This window comes from Garra rufa, chromosome 17 (assembly GCF_049309525.1).
Source record: "Garra rufa chromosome 17, GarRuf1.0, whole genome shotgun sequence".
In the NCBI taxonomy this organism is placed as follows: domain Eukaryota; kingdom Metazoa; phylum Chordata; class Actinopteri; order Cypriniformes; family Cyprinidae; genus Garra; species Garra rufa.
Genome location: NC_133377.1, coordinates 23,912,657 through 23,934,694, shown reverse-complemented (window position 1 = coordinate 23,934,694; position 22,038 = coordinate 23,912,657). Strand labels below are relative to the sequence as shown.

Here is a 22,038-nt window from a genome sequence, read left to right as displayed (position 1 = left end):
CAGTTTAGTTTACCTTCCATCTCTCTCTGCTGCTCCACCCTCTATGACAGTCTTGACGAAGATCCCCAGCTTCTCCAGGCCTGCGTCAGCGCCAACCCCCATTCCTATAATACTGATACCCAGGCCGTCGTCATCTGACATTTACATGCCCAAACGGACATACACAAATCAATGAAAGAAAAGATATTAGTGGTGAGCAAATGGAAAGAATGGCAATTCAATAAATCATTGGATGCATGGATGGATGGATGCATGTTTACTGTAACTGATCAATATTCAAGGCTGACCATTAACTCACTCAGTGCTCAAAATATGCTGATACACAGAGAATATTTCCCTGAAAACCTATTTGTATCTATACTGTTTAGGGCAGACTGGGGCTAGTTATGACATTGACTAAACTGTATCTCAATAACTATAAAGATAAAACTACGAGAGTGAAAACTGACTGAAAAGTATTTTCTCAAGTAAAAAGTGTAACGACTAGACCTACTCTACAGTAAAAACTACCCTAAATCTCACCTTTTTCCAGTTCCACAGGGAGAAGTTCCAGCTTCTCCACCCGTTTCTCCAGCTCATACTCTGCTGAGGATGCCACCGGGTCCACTTCTTCATTCCTCCTGTCATAATCTTCATTGCAGTAGGTTTTGAACACCTGGTAAAAAGAAAAAATCAAAGCGAGTGTCATAATACTGAGGACACATGATTAAAACAGCTGTGTAAAGCACTTTTTTGAGTCATGCAGGGGAGAGTATGTTTCTTCTAAATATTAGTCCTCTAGAATTATTTAGTTCAAATATATGCTGTACAAGTTCACTGATCACATTCTCTCTCTCTCTTTATCTCTGTGTCTCTGGTTGCATTAGAGCGTCTTCATAACGGTGCTTATCGTCTGAAACACAAACTGTCATTTGCCATCTCCTCAGTGTAAGTGATGGTCCTGTGCACCATAGTGTGAAAGGACAGTCACGCACAACTGTGTCCCCTAAGCAGGTTCTCGGACAAACATCGGCCCCATGCCAATGCTACACTTGCCTGCCTTCCCCAGTTGTGGCTGCATGGAATCAGAATCAGTTTTCCTGACCCAGATTCAACAGTATTTCATGAAAAAAAAAAATACTTTCTAAGGCAAGTACCAGGGTTAAAATTGAAATAATAACACTTTAAAACTTTCAAGAACAGTTCAAAAAGCACAACACACAGTGATGACTGGGGTTCAAGAGCTTTAAGACATTTCATATTATTTAGCAAGCCTGTAACCACTTAAATCAATGAATAAAAACATTTTTGGCAAATCCTGGTAATTTACCATAAGAAATATGATGTTTTTTTAACATTTATGACTGTTATAGCACCAGCTATATCACCTGTCATATGTGCTCAGAAGGTTTTGTGATGTTTTGAGTTTTTGGGTATATTTGGACAGGGCCCTTTTTCTAAAGGACCACGTTATAGCTTCCCAAAGGGTAAATGTCAACATTTTTTGCTAATTTTTGAGTCCAGAGAATGGTATTGCACTGTTTTTTTTTCCCAGAATGAGTGAAAAACATATAGCTAGTTTGTAAAAGTATCATTTAACATTTAAGTATCAATCATTATCAATCATTTGACAAATGGTTTAATTGACAACATTGGTTATAGAGGCAAAGTTGTCCGGAATGAGGAGGTCTATTGTATGATATGAATATGTGTGAAAAATTTGTTGAAAAATGTGATCACCAATCGATCAATTTCTTTCAAATTTCTCACAGACCTTGCGGGGCGTAAGTCAAACAGGCCCACCAAGTTTCGTTACGATCGACCTCCCTTAACCTTGTCTAATAGGTAAGTTTTTTGACCACTTGTTTTTAGATATGCAAATGTCCTTATAGCCAGTTGTAGCACTTTTTGATCAAGACCAAGTGGCCAAGGATTCCAACGACATACGACACTTGAGCCTGGGTTTGGAGTTATGAGCAATTTTGTACTTTTGATTGCTGTAGCGCCCCCATCAGGCAGACTGGGGCGAGCCTTGGTGACATTGTAGATGGTGTGAGTACTACTATCCCTCCAAGTTTCAAGTCTCTATGACTTGCGGTTTGGTCTGCACGACCTTGGCCATTCTAACAATTTCAATAGGGTTTCAGAAATATGCAATTAAACCCCTAATAAATGAAAGAAAGAAAGCATGTCTTTATGGTCACCTTTGGTCAATTGAATGCATCCTTGGTGAATAAAAGTATTCTATTAATTTCTTTTTTTTTAAAAAGACCCTACACAATTAAACAGAAATATTTGCATAAAATATTTTATAAATAATATATTTGATAAATAACACATTCTAAAATAATTAAAATAAATATTCTAAATAATAATGTAAATAAATAAATAAATAAATAAATCAATCAATCAAAACCCACACTGCTCTACCACTGAGCAAATTAACATGCTGCATTCACCAGCAGGCAGCTGTCAGTGTGTCCAGCTGCCACCACGAAAATCATCAGCTTCAATTAAACCGTGACTGATCATAGCAAAATCAAAGCTATCTCATCTGTGAAGAAAACCAATTAGACTCAAATCTGACGTTTTATGCTAATCACGAGCCTAAACCAATGAATCCAAATAGTACGTGGTAGGAAGCATTCCCGAAACCAGAGCGTAGGGTATCCAGGCCATAGGACAAAAGCAAGCATAATCTCTAGTGCACTTTACAACATCAATAATGTAAACTGATCAACAGCTATGCATTATTGAGCAGTCACACTGCTGACCAAATGATTAGTTGAAGTGTAATGGGCCCTTTGTCTACAGTTCTTCAATGGATTTGATGAAAAGCATAGTGTCAGGAAGGGCTGGACAGTGAGACTGATAACATGTTTAGCCTTGAAGCTTGCCTGCCACAGTTATAGACTCCTATCCACCTTATTCTCTGTGAATGTGCAAGACTTCCAGTTCATTAGCCGCTGTAGAGAAATAATGAGAAGAATAATAAAACAGTGCATCAAACTGTAAAACTATTTGCACTACAAACCAGTGTGTTCATAATTAAGATAATACATTAAAATAATATAGTAAGATACACCAGTTTAGAGTTTCACGCAGCAAAACAAGCTGTTTTGTACAGCTAAAAAATAGCTGGACGTGGATGACACGGGAAGCCAGACACATTAAATTTACACATGGACACACCACTCCTACAGGATAAATAAGGTGGGTACAAAGATGCCAGGAGAGCATATCCTTGAGTAGAGGTCTAACCTGAAAGTAAAGACATTTCTAGAAACATCCGTCTCTACATTCAGTGGATCTGTTCCAGAGCTTGCCTGTTCTCCTGTATTCTCCTGAGCTCAATGAAACATCACTGTGTTGACAGTCCACACTCCACAGCTGGCTAAAAAAGGCTCAGCAGCCGACTGTCTTTTGTGAATCTGCCAGACATGACAACCATGAGGGGCTCTACATAACAGACAAAGTGTGGGCAGTGTGCTGAAGGCTACAGGCAGGTCTGACATGCCATGGCAGAACATAATAATTTTCATCTTCTTTTGTTACTTTAGGGTTTGTTTTAATATAATTACATGGTTTAATTTTAAATTTTAATGTCTCAGACATATGATAATATGAAGACTCAAAAATGTTTGTCACCAGGCACCAAAAGCGAATAAACATTGGCTTTGAAGCGTAATTTAAAACAGTAATTTACACACACACACACACACACACACATATGTATATATATATATATATTAGTGGTGGGCCGTTATCGGCGTTAACGTGCTGCGTTAACGTGAGACTCATATCGCGCGATAAAAAAAATATCGCCGTTAATCTATTCTCAAAGTTGGGTTGGGAGCTGGGTCTAAACTACGTAAGCTGTGATGACCTTCACCTTGATAGTTTAGCGCGGATGACGTATATCTAGTTGAATTGCAATGTAGGGGGCGAGAACGAGTCTTCAACTTCTGTGAAATTACCACATCAAATGAGACGCGCAGACATGGATGCAGTTATGAAGCCGCTTCAGGGCAGGTGCGTGCGTTGCTAGACCCTTTTTACTGGGGCACGTGCCCTAGTGAAAATCTGCTGTGCCCCAGTAAAATCTCAAATTTGAGTTATAATTTACTTTGATAATCCCGAAATAAAGACATTAAACTATATGCAACAACTGAATTGACGCTTCTAAAAGCAACGCAGTTTATTGGAAGACTATGCACGCAGATAGGCTATCCATACCCGCGCGCCTGTATATTTTACTGGAACGCGCACGTCGTACAGCCTTTTGCGCAGAAGTACTTGGTTACACAAGTTTGTATAGTTAATTGTGTTGTAAATGCAATTGTCAAGCAGTTTGTAATGCATTTTGGAAACAGGAGATGAGCGCCTGGTCTAATGCGCCACCTGGCTTGAGAAACCCGTTCTCAAAGACTTACTTTTAGTCATTATTTGGGTAGCACACATATTCTGAATGCCTTCAGAAGAATTCAAATTAGCCATTTTAATCTAGATTAATCTAGATTAATTTCAAGATTTAATCTAGATTAATCTAGACTATTTAAAGTTCACAGCATAGAATCTTTAAAATATATCCAAGAGTTTTACACACCGGTCTATTATTATGACGACATATTACACCCATAATCATGTCACAGCAAAAAACGAAATGTGACTGGTTGCCTGTCAGTCATATGGCCTCTTGGGCGGTCCTTGGCCATTTAAAGCGGCCAAGGTTACCAGACCTTCTGCCGTCAGTCTAAAGGTCTGGCTATGCGAGAATAGAGAAACAGTGTGTGTGTTCATGATAGTGATTTTAATTACATTGTTCTGCAATTAGATGGTGACAAGAGACTGTTTTTATGAGTGAGTCAGCAGTGAAGACTTTTATATATTAAAGACACTGAAACAGGGTGGTAAACAAAGTTATTTTTGCTTTCAACAACAGCTTGCAGGACGCAGCTTACAAATACACTGAGCAGTGCAGTCATTGGAAATCACAGATGAAAGGTGATCGCTTTCCTCAGAGGACATTCAAACTAATGTTTTAATTTAATTGTGAATATAAGTCTTAGCTAAAGAATGAATGCTGTATCAGATGCAGACGCTCAGTCCATCTCTCTCTCTTAATATAACATAATACTCTACATAATACTGTGAGATTTTAATTAAGGCTGAGCGATAAATAAATCGGTAACGATAATTATAATGCAATCTAAATTTCCTTGATAAATGATAATGAGAGTTCGATAAATGTTTGTTATAATGTTTATACGGCAAAGGCAGAACAAAAGAGCGCTAGTCATTTGAAGCGCAACATTCAGACTGTTTATCCGCTCGGCTCAAAGTTCAAATGGCGGCTCGGCGCGAGCTTACGCTCTAGGAAGCTCACGCCGAGTCGCCAGTCTCAGTCACACGACCACTAAAAAGTGCTGTGAGATCCAATGTAAAGTGCTTGAATTCAGCGAAGAACACAAATAACTCAGTCAGAAGGCTTTTTTTATCTACAAATCACCATAATTTAACATAGATTTACTGTAGTAACACTAACTGCACCATGGTATTGAGTCAGAAATGTGGGTTTTCGTGTCAAATTTTATTGTATTATTAATGTAGACGTATTAAATGTATTGAAGGAGGAGTAATGCAATATAATTATTTTCTGTGAACAAGTTATAGCATTTATGCATTTATATTAAATCTATTTAGACTACTATTTTTTATACAAATACATAGAAACCATATTACATTTTTACCATGGTATTGAGGTCCTACATTTGTGGTTTTAACTGTAATTATCATGATGTAAATTTATGCTACTATGGAATAAAAAAAAAACCCTCAAACAGTTACTATAATAAAATTTTACCAAATAAAAATGAGGTTGCTACAATTTTTACAGATATTACTGATTTTGATAATGAACATAAATCTACATCTGCATCCAACTCAAGCTACTATCAAGTGTGTATTTCTAAGAGACAAAACATTTTTATAATATTATTAATATTATTAAAAAACTACACGGAAAAGAAAATACCAACAATCTTCAGTTTACTTCAGTAGATACCTGGTGAATCTATTCTTGGCTTTGGTCCGACTAACAGCGATACTTTTTTTGAGCATCCTTGTGGATCATCACCCTTCTAGTAACATTGATTCATCCCACTCAGTTGACCTCTCTATCATCAGCCTCACCTCTATCCGTCTCCTGTCATTTCGCCATTTAGATCAATATGCCTGTTAGCTGCCTTCAAACAAACACAGTGCATCTCTTTTGTCTTCTCATCATACAGTCGATCAGCTCTTATCCTCTATCTATTGCTCATACACTCTGGCATACTGCAGTCTTATATTTAAAACCCAGCAGCCTGCGAGGTCTTTGGCTCCAACTGCTACCTTGCATAATAGCCAAGAAATGTAAGCTTGTATAAGCGTTTTTGCTGTTCGGAGAGCACTTTAAGTTTTTATTGCATGTTGTGAGATCCCACCAAAGGCTCTGAGAGCTTCTCATTTTTCTCGGCGCATTTCTACAGAACTGCAGGGGTGAGTGAAACTGCGCCAGGCCCATCATCCATCCCTTTACTCCCACTCTTTTCCTCGTCCCTCTTCGCTCATTACTTCATTATCCCTCTCGTCTCTCATCCTTCTTTGTGTCACTGCACTTCTAGCGGAGCAGCCATGGCTCATCGGTATGCCTCTAATGCAGCATTTTACACCAGCACGCCTCCATCTGCATCGTGGGGGACTGCAATGCTTATGGGGAACAGTCCTAGGATTAACTGAGGGGCAGGCTGAGGGGAAACGGGGAGATTTTGAAGAACAATCGGCTGAAATTGTTTGTCTGCATTTGTATCACGGACTGGCAACAGTGCAGTATGGCTCAGAATCTGGCTGACTACAACTGATCGCATTAAATGGGCCTACAGTCAAGCAGCGGTGCCAGCGCTCCCAGTGTCACCACACACACACATTTACACACCAGCTTCCAGAGGTACACCGAGGCTGATGCTGAGTGGATTAAACCATGCAACAGACAAATCTGTAGACAGGCATTCCTGCACTATTGTCTGAAAACAGGAAGCTGCTCCAAAATTAGGTGTTTGGCAAAGTCAAATTAATTATCATTCTACCATATTGTTAAGGAATATGTTTAAATATGAACATATGGGTGTTTCTTCAAGTACAGGCACTTGTGGGCCTGTGGAAAAATTCACTTTTCACACTCTCACTAGTTGAATTTATCTAATAACAAGGCATCACAAGAGAATTCTGTCATATTTTCTGAATTAAAAAAACAAACAAACAACTAAACAAAATGGATTCTGTGGTCAAAATGACATTAAGCAACTTTAAAATATTTGTATTGCTAATACCTAGCATCCTGAATGGGGTCAGTAATACTTTTTAATAAAAAAAAGAAATTAATAATTTTATTCAAGAAGGATGCATTCAAAAGTGAAGAAAAAATCATATGGTTTCCACAAAAATACTATACAAATATGAATAGGTAGAATTCTGAAAAGGGTTAGTAATGTTTTTTTTTTTTTTCAAAGAAATTTGTTTAATTTTATTAAACAAGGATGCATTCAAAAGTCAAAAAAAAAAAAAAATACAAATATTAACAGCTAGTATTCTGAATGGGGCTAGAATTTTTTTAATGAAATTAATACTTTTATTCAACAAGGATGTATTCAAAAGTGAAGAAGAAAATCATATGGTGTCCCCAAAAAATATAATAATATTATTAAGAAATGTTACTTAAGTAATGGCTGAACGTGGTCAGTAACGTTTTTTTTTTTTTTTTTTAAAGAAATTAATACTTTTATTCAACAAGGATGCACTCAAAAGTGAGGAAAAAAAATCATATGGTGTCCCCAAAAAATATTATAGTAATATTAATATTAAGAAATGTTACTTGAGTAATGGCAGAATGGGATCAGTAATTAATTAATTAATTATTAGTAATTTATTAATCAATTAAATTAATACTTTTATCTACTTCTACTTTTTAGTCAACACTCAAAAGTGATGAAAAAAACAATGAAAAAATATAAAAATATTAATAGCTAGAATCCTGAATGGGGTTAGTAATATGTTTTTTTTTTTTTAATTAATACTTTTATTGGACAAGGATGCGTTTGAAAGTAAAGGAAAAATTAGATTTCCACAAAAATTCCCCAAAAATATTAATAGCTAGAATCTTGAATGGGGTTAGTAATATGTTTCGTTGTTGTTTATGAAATGAATACTTTTATTCAACAAGGATGCATTCAAAAGTGAAGGAAAAAATGATATGGTTTAGACAAAAATATTGTAACAATATTAATATTAAGAAATGTTAGATGAGTAATGGCTGAATGGGGTCAGTTATATGATTTATTTATTTTTATTTTTTTAATAATTTCATTTAACAAGAATCCATTCAAAAGTGAAGTAATTTTTTTTTGATTTCCACAAAAATATAAATATATCAATAGCTAGCATCCTGAATAGGGCCAGAAATATGTTTTTTGTTTGCTTGTTTTTAAGAAATTAATATTTTTATTCAACAAGGAAGCATTCAAAAATGAAGAAAAAAACACATGGTTAGCACAAAAATATTATAATAATATTAATATTAAAAATATGACTTGAGTAGCTAGCATCCTGAATGGGGTCAGTAAGATGTTTTTTTTTTTTTTTTTTTTTTTTTTAAAGAAATTAGTCACTGTATTCAACATGGATACATTCAGAAGTAAAGAAAAAATCATATGGTTTGCCCCAAAATATTATAATAACATTAATGTTAAGGAATGTTACTTAAGTAATGACTGCTGAAAATTCATAAATAGCATTTTAAAATATAAAATGACTATTTTAAATTGTAATACATTTCCCTTTTTACTGTATTTTGATCAAAAATACACAGTATTGGTAATCATAAGAGTATTTTATTCTAGTGAATAAAAATAAATACCTGGAACATATGCCTGTAGTGGAAGAAACACTCATACATATTTGAATCACCAGTTTCATGACAAATATTTAAATGCTTGCTAATGCTGAAAATAAATAAAAGCCATTCATCCATGTGGTAAAACCCTACTCAGAGAGAGCATTCCGTAAGTCTCAGCATTATTTTAAAAGCCATTTTATCTTTCAACTATTTTAAAAAACACTTGGCCATGGAGGAGACGTGAACTGATGAGTCAGGTCATACGAAACTCTCCAGCACAATTAGCCTCTTGCTCTGTGTCAAGACCATAGCTCCTTCAAAATGTATGGTTATGTTCATCCTCTTGACTCTTTTTTTCAGTTTATCTGGCCTGGAATGTCATTTTGCCCTCTTTTTAATCCTGTGTTTGTGGAAATACCTCTGGAGGCCTCGCCACCCGCCAACACGTAGCACGCTAGCGCGGTGAGGGGGAGCTACTAGCATAAGGGGATAAACAAGACACAAACAATTGCTTACTTTATGCTTGATTCTCATGTGTTGGCTGAGTCTTCTCACATGATCAGTAACATGGTCTGATGAATACATAATTCATCAACTGACCACATGAGTGGGTGAGAGTGTTACATTGACGGGCAATGTGTTCGTGCAAGCTATTAGCTTAAACTAAACATGCATGCATTATACATAGGCATTTAATAATGCTTTGGATTATATATAATATACATATAGATAATCCTGAGTACAATGGGTGCACATTGAGAAAAAATGGCACCACTGGGTAAACACACAGCGTCCACATTTGTCCTGACTGTCCCACAACAATACAGGACACTGTGTCAGCATTGAACACCTCCTTGTTTCCAGCATGGAAAAAAGCAGGAACTACACTCTCTGATAGATTCAGTGACGGCCTGTGACGGGGGGCGGAGGGAGAATTAGCGCCTGACACGGACAGCTGGAACGGCGCAGCGTCAGAACCACAGGTCTGTCTTCTGTTTCCACAGTCGTTAAAAATTCATCTCCAGAAGGGGGTCAGATGTCAGAGAAACAAGCAAACAAAAAATACCACAGCATTCATAATGCATTGCGATACAGATCTTTGCCAATGACTACAGCTTCAAAATCGCTGTTATGAGAACTAGATAGCTTGATTGCCTATTTTTTTCTTAACCCGAAGTGCACACACTGTACACTGATATCTCATGACAGCAAGCTTGTTCTGCAAAACAAATTCAACAAATGAGCAAAATCAGTTTTCCACTGATTACGCAACTCCTGTAAATAGGACCCAATGATTTCCGTGATGTGGAAAACGCAGACGGAATTGTGGAATTCAGTCATAAAAATGGAATTTATTGTATAACACGGAATGTCATGGAATTTGGAATAAATTTTGGACAAGTAAATCAAAAGTAGGTCAGTACACTTCAATGAAAATGCGATATGGGCTAGTGTCTGTGAATATTTAGCTGCAAAACGACTTTAAATATAAATCCTGCATTTTTCTATGTGTCTCTGTTTGAATGAACAGTTTCATTAACTATGCACATATTGAAGCGCGCATGACGCTTGCGCTGTTTTTAGCCTCTACCGCCTCATTATATGAGTATATGAATACATAAACATAAAAAGAGATCATTTCTTTTGAGAAAAACTATCACCATATCATATACAAACAGAAGCTTAAACTTCTTCACAGCAGCCCGTCAAAATAAAAGTTCGGTTTAACTTGAAGAAACTGTGACAGAAATTAGAAATATATGACTTAATGTAATAATCAGGGAAAATAAGAAAATGCGCTGTGTAAATAAGTTCAGAGTAGAGACCTGCGCGGGACGGATTTTTCAGTCCCGCTCCCGCAAGATTGTGTTCCGCGCCCGCCCGCTCCCGCAGAAATATACGTTATCTCGTCCCGCTCCCGCCCGCGACATTCATGATTTGTCCCGCTCCCGCCCGCAAAAGCCCGCATAAAATTAATCTATATTGATTTTTTCTGTACATCGATTGAATTTACATGAAACAGTTCTGTAACATCTTGTAAGTTCCACTAAACCCCAGCATAAACGCTCTGGATAAAATATGTGTTATTTAGACTAAGCATCAACATTCACAAACCACTGTTATTCTTAACAAAAAAGCAAACATGAGCTATGCGTGCATCCACGGCAGAATGCAAACTAGGCTCCTTTAAAGCTGACATCTCAGTATATACGCGATCTCATAAAGCTCTTATAACACAATGGATATTATGCACAATTAATCTTTCATAGGTCTACACTTTGAGTGTTGTAATTTGTAAGCACCCAATATTCAGCACTGTTCAATACTTTTGAGCAGTGAGTGGATTTTAACTTAAACACCACTGATTGGCGATGCGCTCCAGAAATCAGCAGATGGCTACATTGCTCACACTTCAAACCAGTTTTAAACCGAAACTGCCTATTCTTGCGCTTACTGATCATATTTATGTTGTTCTTGCTGCTTTTGTGCAATAGATGAATAACAATTTTTTGTTTTTAGATATTTTATGTTTAGATATTTCTATTTTGCGGGAGTCCCGCGAATCATTTTATTTTCCCGCATCCCGCACACACACGAGTCTCTACCCGCCCGCACCCGCACTCGCCCATCAAGTTTTGTCCCGCGCCGCACTCTGTTGCGTTGGGTCCCGCGGGTCCCGCGGTACTCCCGCGGGATTGCAGGTCTCTAGTTCAGAGCACACATTTGCGTACCGACATGGTTGCAGCTGTTAATGCACAATTGCCATTTTAGATCGAAAAACTGTTATACTGTATAATAAGATTTCTATTTCGAACTGAAAGCATAATTCTAGGCTGCCATTTTTAAATCACAATGCAAAAACGCAACATTTCATTCACTGACTAAACTCTCTTTAATCGGAAGCGCGAAACCCGGCGGGAGTGTGTATACTTACTTGCCAGCAACCCACCAAAATAAAAGCTTGCTAAATCAGGTTTGAAAATAATGAAATATAATAATGAAAATTCAAACTAAAAAGCAAATATTATCATTTTATTTGTAGGATAATGCCGCGTTCCAGGCAACCTGTTACCCATGTTTTTTCAACCTTCTACCCGTGAAAGTGCGCTGGAGCGGCAGTCAAACCCGTGACTCCCCACCCGCAATAGATCGATGTACACCAAGTTCCGAACTCTGACGTCACATAGCCCGCGAAACAGCAATGACAGCCCCTACGGATGTGGTTGTTTATGCAAGTGGTACACGGGGGAAAAATAGAGTTTAGGACAATAAAACGTTGCAATCAAATTAATAATAATATAAAAAGGCAGTTTGGCGTGACTTGCCTGGAACGCTACAAAGTCGTGAGTCGTGGTTTTAAGTCGAGATTTAGGGGCTCAAAAACATGCATGGAACGCAGCATTACTATATAATTGTTTTTTTTTTTTTATTTAATACTCCCTTTTTATTTTAAAACATAATAGTATTGCAACACTTTAAATAAATAAAGTATAATGATATTATTATCACTATTATTAATACATTTTTTTAGAGTTATATTTAATGGGTCACACTATGGCTGGGCCGATAAACGATATCATATCGAATCGCGATAAAATTTATGTTAATAACGATGATAGGCTCTAGACATTTTTTGCTCGATATGGATTAATCTAAGAGCCAATCACACAGTAGAAATATGCGACAACAGCCAATCAGCGTGCAGCGTGCGTGTGCACGTCAAAGTACAAAGTTCATTTCCTACCGCACTTTGCAAAGCAACCCTACACCAGGACGACAAAAAAAAGAGAGAGGAAGCAGCGACGAAAGTGAAACTAACTTCGAGTTATTATCCAAATATGTTGAAATTGTCGACAAAAAAGGTAGCACAAATTCCGTTATATAAGTGGTTTGGCTACCTGAAAAGTGACTCTTAGCTCAGCTGAGAGTTTGGTGCGATTGTTAAAACTGAAACCGAAAGCAAAAAACGCACGCGCATTCAAAAGCAATTTTAATCCCCCCAATGCACGCAAATTAGGCTACATGACATATCTAGGCTGTTATTAGTATGTAGGCTATGATAGGTTGTGTATGTCTATAGCTCTGTATCATGCTTGAAATATCCGTCTCTATTTGCACTTTGAATATTTAGAGAGTAGCCTACTTAGATTATGGCTGAATTGTCTGCACTTAATATACGATTAAGAAAGAAACATGTCGTAATTTTTGTTATTTATACTGTAGATTGTTTCAAAATGCAGTGGTTGCCTCTAATTTAAATAGCTCAACCTATAATAGATAAAATAAACAATTGTGTTAATAATAATAATAAATAAATAAATAATTGTGTTACAAATTATGTTTTTACAATAATTTTATGTTTACATTTTGTACATTTACTCTCATTTACCATACTCTGTCACAACTTTTATTTTTTTAATTTATTTTAATAAATTGTTTTAATTTTTAAGGCCAAATCTGTAATCTGTTTTTGTTAATAAACTATACTTTAAATGTAATTTAATGACCCCTTTCATTTTTGTGGCTTTAGTCATTGTTGGGATACTATTTTAAAGCTGGCAACATCAACAGCTTATATCAAAATATATATCGTTATTGTTCAATATGGGGAAAAAATTATCGAGATTACATTTTTGCCATATCGCCCAGCCCTAGGTCACACTATATGTAGTGTGAGGACCAAACCAAATCTCCAGATACTCTTATGAGAACCAAGCTAAAAACCGTATGTGCACCTCTGGTAATAATAGTACTTCTACTACTAATAAATTTATTATTAAAAAAATATTTTTAAAATAAAAATTAATTGGCAAAAATTATTTACCAGAAATATATAAATACACAACTCAGTATTTCTGAAAATAAATAAATATATAATATATTGCTGTTCAATTCTGTAAGTTTCATGATTTTAATTCATTAGGCATGATTTTTTGATTAATAAAACATAATTTAAAAATTAAAACAGAGCCTAGACATATTCAAATGGAAAAAATGGAATTTGCAAAAAAATAAAACTGACTTCACAGGGCCCTATGTAAACAGACCAAAATGTCTACAAAAGTAATGGACACAACTTTTTTATACAAAATACAAAGTTTTACACTTGGAAAAGGGTCAAAAATATTGATGACTCATCCTGCACTACACAAATTCTTGACCAAATCAGATGCTCTCTACAATTAGAGTTTCCCGCCCAATAATACCCACTGCAACTAAACAAAGTAGCAAATATCAGATGTTATAGTTAACTGAAGCTTACTGGCCTTTTTATGATTTTTTTATGGATTGGCACTTTAAAATGTTACATCCAAACTTTACATCCTTTTTAAATAGAAAATCAACCAAAGATAGAAAACTGCACTTGTTGGATGATTAGTAACTTGCAATAATGACAAAAATGATATCTTAATATTTTCTAACTACAATTACATAAAATCAGTATCAACTAAAGCTGTGTTTCCAATACAGAGGTGTTATTATACATCAGATTATATAAATATAATATATATATAAAAGTTATATGGGGGCATATTTGCCCACTTATCTTGAAAGCATAAAGTAATCTAACCTACATCTACTTAGGTCATCATGAAATGACCGACCGAGACATCCACAGTATAAGGTTGAAATAGCCTTTTTACAATTACATAAAGCCTCCTTAATCTACTTCAGTCAGGAGTGCTACTTTAAAAATACCTGGATCTACTAGAGATCCCTTAAAAAAATTAAAATGAATAATACATCCTCTGCTCAGCTCTCTCACCTAAAAGATTTTTCTTATCCTGAAAGTATGTTTATATATATTTAATATAACCCTAAAATATGGCTAATAATTACACTACAGCCATCCACCCTTTTAACTAAATTACAGGACTGTGCTGTTATAGTAAATGGCTGGATTGATTCAGAGAGAACCGTGTGGTCTATATACAGTATGTGCATCTGAGCACAGAATGGAGTGTATAATCATTGAATCATTTCAGCAGTCATTCAACTGCAGCCTAGTCATTCAAATCCATTTAAATCCATTAGAGAATCAAGAAGAAATATATATGCCATAACAAGAGGCTGAGATTAGCAGCGCTAATGTAATATTTCATTCAGCCTGCAAGTGTAGTTTATGTAGGTGGATGATGACAGGACGGATGTAACAAAGGCCACAGCTAAACAAACAACTGACTGTAAAACAGACGGTCGCTCAAGCATTAGGCTTCATCTGATGGGAATATTAAAAATATGTATAACAGAATTTACTCAACTGCACAACCACACAAGAATATCATGTTCAAAATCTACAAATGTTGTTGTAACAACAAAACCAGTCAATATAAACAAGTTTACATTAGACATTAGTCTCACCTTTTTCATGATAATGCAATTTTCATTTTCTCGTTTGGTTTCATTTCTTGTTTTGCAGTGATAAGCCAACATGCTTTTGTAACATAATGGGTGAAAAGCTGCAAAAGTAGTAAAACTAATGTCCATCTACCAAGAGGAGAGGCAGAGGACTTGGCTACTGGATGCCATGTCCTCATTATCAGAGCTAGACTAACAGGATGTGCACATTGAGTCAGGTCAATGAAACTGACTTGAAGTGCCCTCCGCTGCCTCCAGTGGTTACAAAACAACCCCTGTGGAACAAATCCATTAAAGTCAGCTAGGTCAGTGATTTCTTGGCTGTAAGATTCAGATTTTTTTTAAAAGCATGGTTCACCCCAAAATGGAAATTCTATCATCATTTACTCACCCTAATGTAATTTCAAACCTGTATGACATTCTTTTTTTCAGTGGAACACAAAGGGGAAATGTCAAGTTAAATTCTCAAATTTCACACCCAAAGCTATCATATGACTTCAGAAAAGCCCACAGTACAGTACTTTTATGCTATTTTTATGCTTTCACATCCTTTTTAAAGTTTATAAGCTTCAAGTCCGCATTTTTTGCAGTGACAAGATACTTACATATACATTCTTCATAAATGCTCCTTTAGTGTTTTACAGGAGAAAAAGTCATACAGGTTTAAAACAACATGAGAGTGAAAACAAAGCATTTTTCTGTGAAATATCCTTTTCATCAACCACTAAAAATGACTAATTTTGCAGTACCACAAACTGCACACATCCACCAATAAACCTTAGTCAGGACAGACATCATATTAAATTTAACGCAGATGAAAATGAGGCTGTGAGGGATAGTCTTGCAGTCTTTACAATGGCATGCACTGAAAAAAGTCCTAGATGATTTCACAAACCGAAATTCGAAAAACCTCTAACCAATGCAATTTTCCCATGTCGTTTATTTAGGTTTTTTTTAAATCCTATTAATACTTTCCCATTAAAAACATACTACCGTGTGTGTTGGCATTATACAGACATGTATGTCCGTTGCTCTCACGTCTTGCGCATGAGTGGGGCGTTTAAGATGCCATGTCAAGTTAACAGAACTTAAACTTTTACACGCATCAAACTTTTAACGCTCATCAATGCCAGTTCCAAAAAAGTGGACCAATCAGAAGACCATGGAGGCAGGGCAAGCATTGTAAGCTTTTGTTTACAGTAGCAGGTTGGCATGACAACTTTTATATTTGACAGCCACATGGCAAAGTGGGCATTCTGCACTTTTTAAAAACCATTCCTGAGTGCTGCATCTCGCATTTTAAACGCAAAGATGTTTTCTGTGTGAATGGCCAGTAAGAACTTATAGAGTGTCAGGACAAGATCACTGAGAGAAAGATCAGATATAACAGCGATCATGACTCAGATTCACATCTATTACTATAAAGAAAAAAAAAGAAAGAACAAATTGTTTTTTAAAGGATAAGTTCACTTCCAAAACAAAAATGTACAGATAATATACTCACCCCCTTGTCATCTAAGATGGTCATGTCTTTCTTCCTCCAGTTGTAAAGAAATTATGCTTTTTGAGCAAAATATTTCAGGATTGTTCTCCATATAGTAGACTTCTATGGTGCCTGTGAGTTTGAACTTCCAAAATGCAGTTTAAATGCAGTTTCAAAGGGCTCTAAATGATCCCAGCCAAAGAAGAAGGATCTTATTTAGCGAAACGATCAGTTATTTTCTAAATCAGTTTTTTTCTCTCTAATTTCAAAATCACCCTACATCACTGTTTTACCTTTTTTCATGTTTGATCTTCTGTGCATGTTCACTTTGTAAACACTGGGTCAATACTTCTGCAGAGATGTAGGGCGATTTTGAAGTTGGAAGAGAAAATGAGATGGGAGTTTTCGACATAGCCTAACTGTCATGAACCAGAATACACAGAGTACACGCAGAGCTAGACAAGATGAGCATTTGAGATTAAAAGGTATATAAATTGTCTTTTTTTTTTAAATAACCTATTGTTTCACTAGATAAGACCCTTCTTCCTCAGCTGGGATTATTTAGAGCCCTTTGAAACTTTTGGAAGTTCAAACTTGTAGGGCACCATAGAAGTCTACTATATGGAGAGAAATCCTGAAAAGTTTTACTGAAGAAAGAAAGACAGATCCGGATGACAAGGGGGCGAGACAATTATCAGTAAAGTTTTGTTCTGGAAGTGAACTTCTCCTTTAATCGTAATTAATAGGTCATATTGTCCAGCCAGAACATATCAAACGATTTGTAATAACAGACAAAGCAATAGTGACCATGTAATAAAAACAGTTACTCACACTTGTGTTGTGCTACATTACAATTGTCAGTATTTTGTCTCTGTTCTGTTCTGTTCTGTTCTTTTGTTTTCTGTTTGTTTGTTTGTTTGTATTTTCAGTATTTTATTTAATAAACTGTTTACATTTCATTCAATCCGGTTCTCCTGCTCAATCTCCACTCCTCATCTCAGCCAAACTGTGACAGATCGACGGACCCAAACAGAAGATGAATCGGGCTGAGGATAAACCGTGGAGACTGCGGCAGGGCGGCCAAACGTTGGAGCGATATGTGGAGGAGTTCCTTGAGCTTTCACATCAGGTGGGCTGGCCCGATACTTCACTCAGCGCTGTGTTTATTTTGGGACTGGATGATGAGATTATTCGCTGCGATCTTCCTGCCTGTCAATTCCCCTTGATCGAGCTAGTCAATCTCATTCTGTTTTTAAATGGGTCTGATTTCGAAGTCGAAGAAATTTGTCCGATCAGTCTGACTCTCATCATCCAGCCCCCTCTGCGGCACAGCATATCGTGCCAGCCCTCCATAAGCCAGGACCCCCCACATACCGTGCCAACGGTTCGCACCGCCAGCCCAGTCTCCTATCCCCTGTCATCCTCCAAAGCTCCGCCGCTGTCCTCAGCCCGATGCGGCCGGCCTCCTCCCCGCGCTCTAGTCTGCTGGCCGCCGTCCAGTGCTCAAGCCCGCCGGCTACCTCTCCGCGTTCAAGCCCGTCAGCCGCCAAGCCAGCGTCAGCTCACAAAATGGCCGCCACGTCAGCTCACAAGATGGCCGCCGCGGCTTCACGCAAGATGGCTGCCACGCCAGAGTCTGTAAGCAAGATGGCTGCCATGCCAGAGTCTGCAAGCAAGATGGCTGCCATGCCAGAGTCTGCAAGCAAGATGGCTGCCATGACAGAGTCTGCAAGCAAGATGGCTGCCATGACAGAGTCTGTTCGCAAGATGGCTGCCACACCAGAGTCTGTTCACAAGATGGCCACCATGTTGCTATCTGCCCTCAAGATGGCTGCCACACCAGAGTCTGCACGCAAGATGGCCGCCATGCCTGAATCCCTGGTCAAGATGGCCGCCATTCCTGAGTTCCCGGCCAAGATGGCTGCCAAGCCTGAGTCCCCGGCCAAGAGGGCCGCCGAGCCTAAATCCCTGGCCAAGATGGTCGCCAAGCCTGAATCCCCGGCCAAGATGGCCGTTGATCCTGAGTCCCCGGCCAAGATGGCCGCCAAGCCTGAGTTCCCGGCCAAAATGGCCGCCAAGCCTGAATCCCTGGCCAAGATGGCCGCCAAACCTGAATCTCTGGTCAAGATGGCCGCCAAGCCTGAGTTCCCCGTCAAGATGGCCGCCAAGCCTGCGTTCCCGGCCAAGATGGCCGCCAAGCCTGAGTCCCCGGCCAAGATGGCCACCAAGCCTGAGTCTGCACCCAAGATGGCTACCGCCAAGTCAGAGTCTCTGCTGGTTCCGCCCAGCCTCCCAGAGTCTCCGCTGGTTCCGCCCAGCCCTCCAGTGACCGTGCCACCTGAGCGCCCTCCAGTGACCGCGCCGCCAGAGTGCCCTCCAGTTACCGCTCGCCCAGAGCCTGCTCTTCCAGAGTCTCCGCTGGTTCCGCCCAGCCCTCCAGTGACCGTGCCACCTGAGCGCCCTCCAGTGACCGTGCCGCCAGAGTGCCCTCCAGTTACCGCTCGCCCAGAGCCTGCTCTTCTAGAGTCTCCGGTGGGGTCGTCCAGTCCTCCAGAGCCCGCTCCTCAAGAGCGCAGTCCAGAGCCCGCTCCTCAAGAGCCAGCGCACCCTCCAGAGCCGGAGCTCTCTCCTGCGCGCCCTCCAGAGCCGGAGCTCTCTCCTACACGCCCTCCAGAGCCGGAGCTCTCTCCTGCGTGCACTTCCGTGCTCTCCTGGGTGGACTATGCCCTAGGTTCCCCCAAGAAAATTTTTTTGGGGGGGGGCTACTCCCCTGATCAGCCATGGCCACCTGGACTGTTTACTCGGCCATGGCCACCTGGACTGTTTACCCGGCCATGGCCACCTAGACTGTTTACTCGGCCATGGCTTTCTGAGCCCCCAGATCCGCCATGGCCTCCTGAACTATTGACCCGGCCATGGCTTCCTGAGCCCCCAGATCCGCCATGGCCTCCTGAACTATTGACCCGGCCATGGCTTCCTGAGCCCCCAGATCCGCCATGGCCTCCCGGACTGCTTACCCGGCCATGGCTTCCTGAGCCCCCAGATCCGCCATGGCCTCCTGAACTATTTACCTGGCCATGGCTTCCTGAGCCGCCGGATCTGCCATGGCCCCCCGGACTGTTTACCCAGCCATGGCTTCCTGATCCCCCAGACCCGCCATGGCCTATTGGACTGTATGCCCTGGAGACCGCCCCTGTATCCTGTGTTCCCTGTATCCCTGTCTAGCGGTCTCCAGGGCGCCCACCCTCCCTCCGCAATGGATGTTAGACGGCGCGAGACGCGCCTTTTGGGGAGGGGGTGTAATGTCAGTATTTTGTCTCTGTTCTGTTCTGTTCTCCCAGTGTTTTCTCCCCTTCTGTTTCTAGTCATTTTGGTTTAGTCCTTGTCTCCCCCTTTTGGTTCATGTTCAGTTGGTTTAGTCTTGCCCTTATTTGTTCTTTCCCCTCGTTAGCCTTGTTAGCTTGTTTGTTACCATGCCCCCGTTTCTGTGTATTTAGTCTGTGTCAGTTCACACCCCTGTGTCTGTCGTTGATAACGTTACATGTTTGTTTGTATTTTCAGTATTTTATTTAATAAACTGTTTAAATTTCATTCAATCCGGTATTCCTGCTCATTCTCCACTCCTCATCTCAGCCAAACTGTGACAACTATTGGAACCAATATAGTCTTTTAGTTTAAATTTTTCAAAAATCCTATGTTGAATTGTGCTTTGTTTGTAAACAAATCCACAGTATACAGTAAAAAGTTCTCACTGACGCAATCTGGAACTTCATTAAAAATTAAGTTCATCCACCCTTTCCAAATGTTGTGATCAGAAGAAAGCCAAAGCAAAGACAACTTGGCACTGCACAGCATCTTGCTGTCTTTGGAGCCATCTTTATCGTTTAGTTTCTGCATAGACCTGCGTTTGCCTCTCTCGTTATATACACTAGATGAGCGAATCAGTGGGCAGGGGAGAGATGTAGAGGCAAGCAGTATTCTTCTACTATGGATGTGGTGTTTAGCCTCACTATTACATCATAAAGTGGCACATTCCACAACCTGTCATTTTGTCAGATTGGCTCCAATTTAAGCTGTTTTTAGACTAAGGAGAAAGAGTTCCAAAACTTACAGGATGTTTTTATAGTACAATAGCCTGTTATATGCCAAAAGATAAAATAATTTTGATTTCTCAGTTCATGACCCCTTTAACACAAACATTTTCGAGAGTCCTTTCAAAACTTAAAAACTCAAGCCTATTAATTTTGCTGTACTAAATAGGCATTAATTACCTGAATTTAGGTAATAAACCCCATCTAAACAGACCTCCATTTGGCAAGCACAGCACTAGGTAATTAATCACAAACTCATACATGCAGATGCAGATGTAAAAAGGATAAATAAAGACTAATTCATTGCATGAAATTGAAAAAGGCGAATCAGAGAATTCAGCTGTGATCATCTTGAAACTGATGAACCTGTAATCGTCAGAGTAAATGGAGGCAAGGGTCTTTGAGAGTGCTGTTATTCCACACAGCCACTAGAGCTGCTCGCACAAGAGCCTCTTACAGCAACTCTACATTAATTACGCTTTGAAACGCTTTAATATGGAAACGATCCACTTAATGAGCGACTAAGAAATAATATGAGCAAGAGAGAAAATATTTAGTATGATTAATGACTGACACTTCTATTCAATGTTGAGCTGGTCTATTCTGGTGAATGGACAATGTTTTACCACAAATCAGTCCCTTTCTCAAGTCTGAACACAGACCACAGACTGTTATTTCCTCCGTGTCTGCAGAAAAACCATGTGGCCTGGGTTCAAAATTCCCTGACTCATGAAAAAGTCTTTCTTTGTCGAGCTAACGACCAGGGCAGTTCAGTCGAGTTGACAGTTAACCCAGCCGGCACAATGCCATTTTACACAAGGCTGGCATTTTCTGGTTGCTCCACATGTTACTATGCTTTATTTAACAATATTTAGTTCATGAATATTTATGAAAGAAAGAACACAGCTAAAGGAAACTTCTGCTATACCACAATGATCTAAATGCCAGGTTCGACCATATGTTCGAATGCATCGTCACACATTTGTCATTCGGTAGCTGGGGAGACCTATATTTCACGTTTATAATTAGCAGCCGGATCCAAGATTTCAAACGGAGAGTAGCATTGGGATGTGATCTGATTAAGGGACTCTAAGAATACAATACTCCAAGAGCAAAAAAGGTGTACAAACTGGGCGTAATGGATCTTTTAATTCAGTTTATACTGGCACACGACTGCTCGAAAAGAAAATTCA

The 22,038-nt window shown here is 38.9% G+C and overlaps 1 protein-coding gene across 2 annotated transcripts in view; it reads right to left on the bottom strand.

Annotated features, from left to right (window-relative positions):
* ppp1r9a (protein phosphatase 1, regulatory subunit 9A) overlaps positions 1 to 22,038 on the bottom strand; it is a 72,430-nt gene that overhangs the window by 43,427 nt on the left and 6,965 nt on the right. For both annotated transcript variants that reach the window (XM_073822013.1, XM_073822014.1), the window contains exons 3-4: positions 523 to 655; positions 14 to 134 (exon numbers count right to left, since the gene is read on the bottom strand). In XM_073822013.1, coding sequence (XP_073678114.1) covers positions 14 to 134; positions 523 to 655 — 254 coding nt within the window. The remainder of the gene's footprint in view (positions 1 to 13; positions 135 to 522; positions 656 to 22,038) is intronic.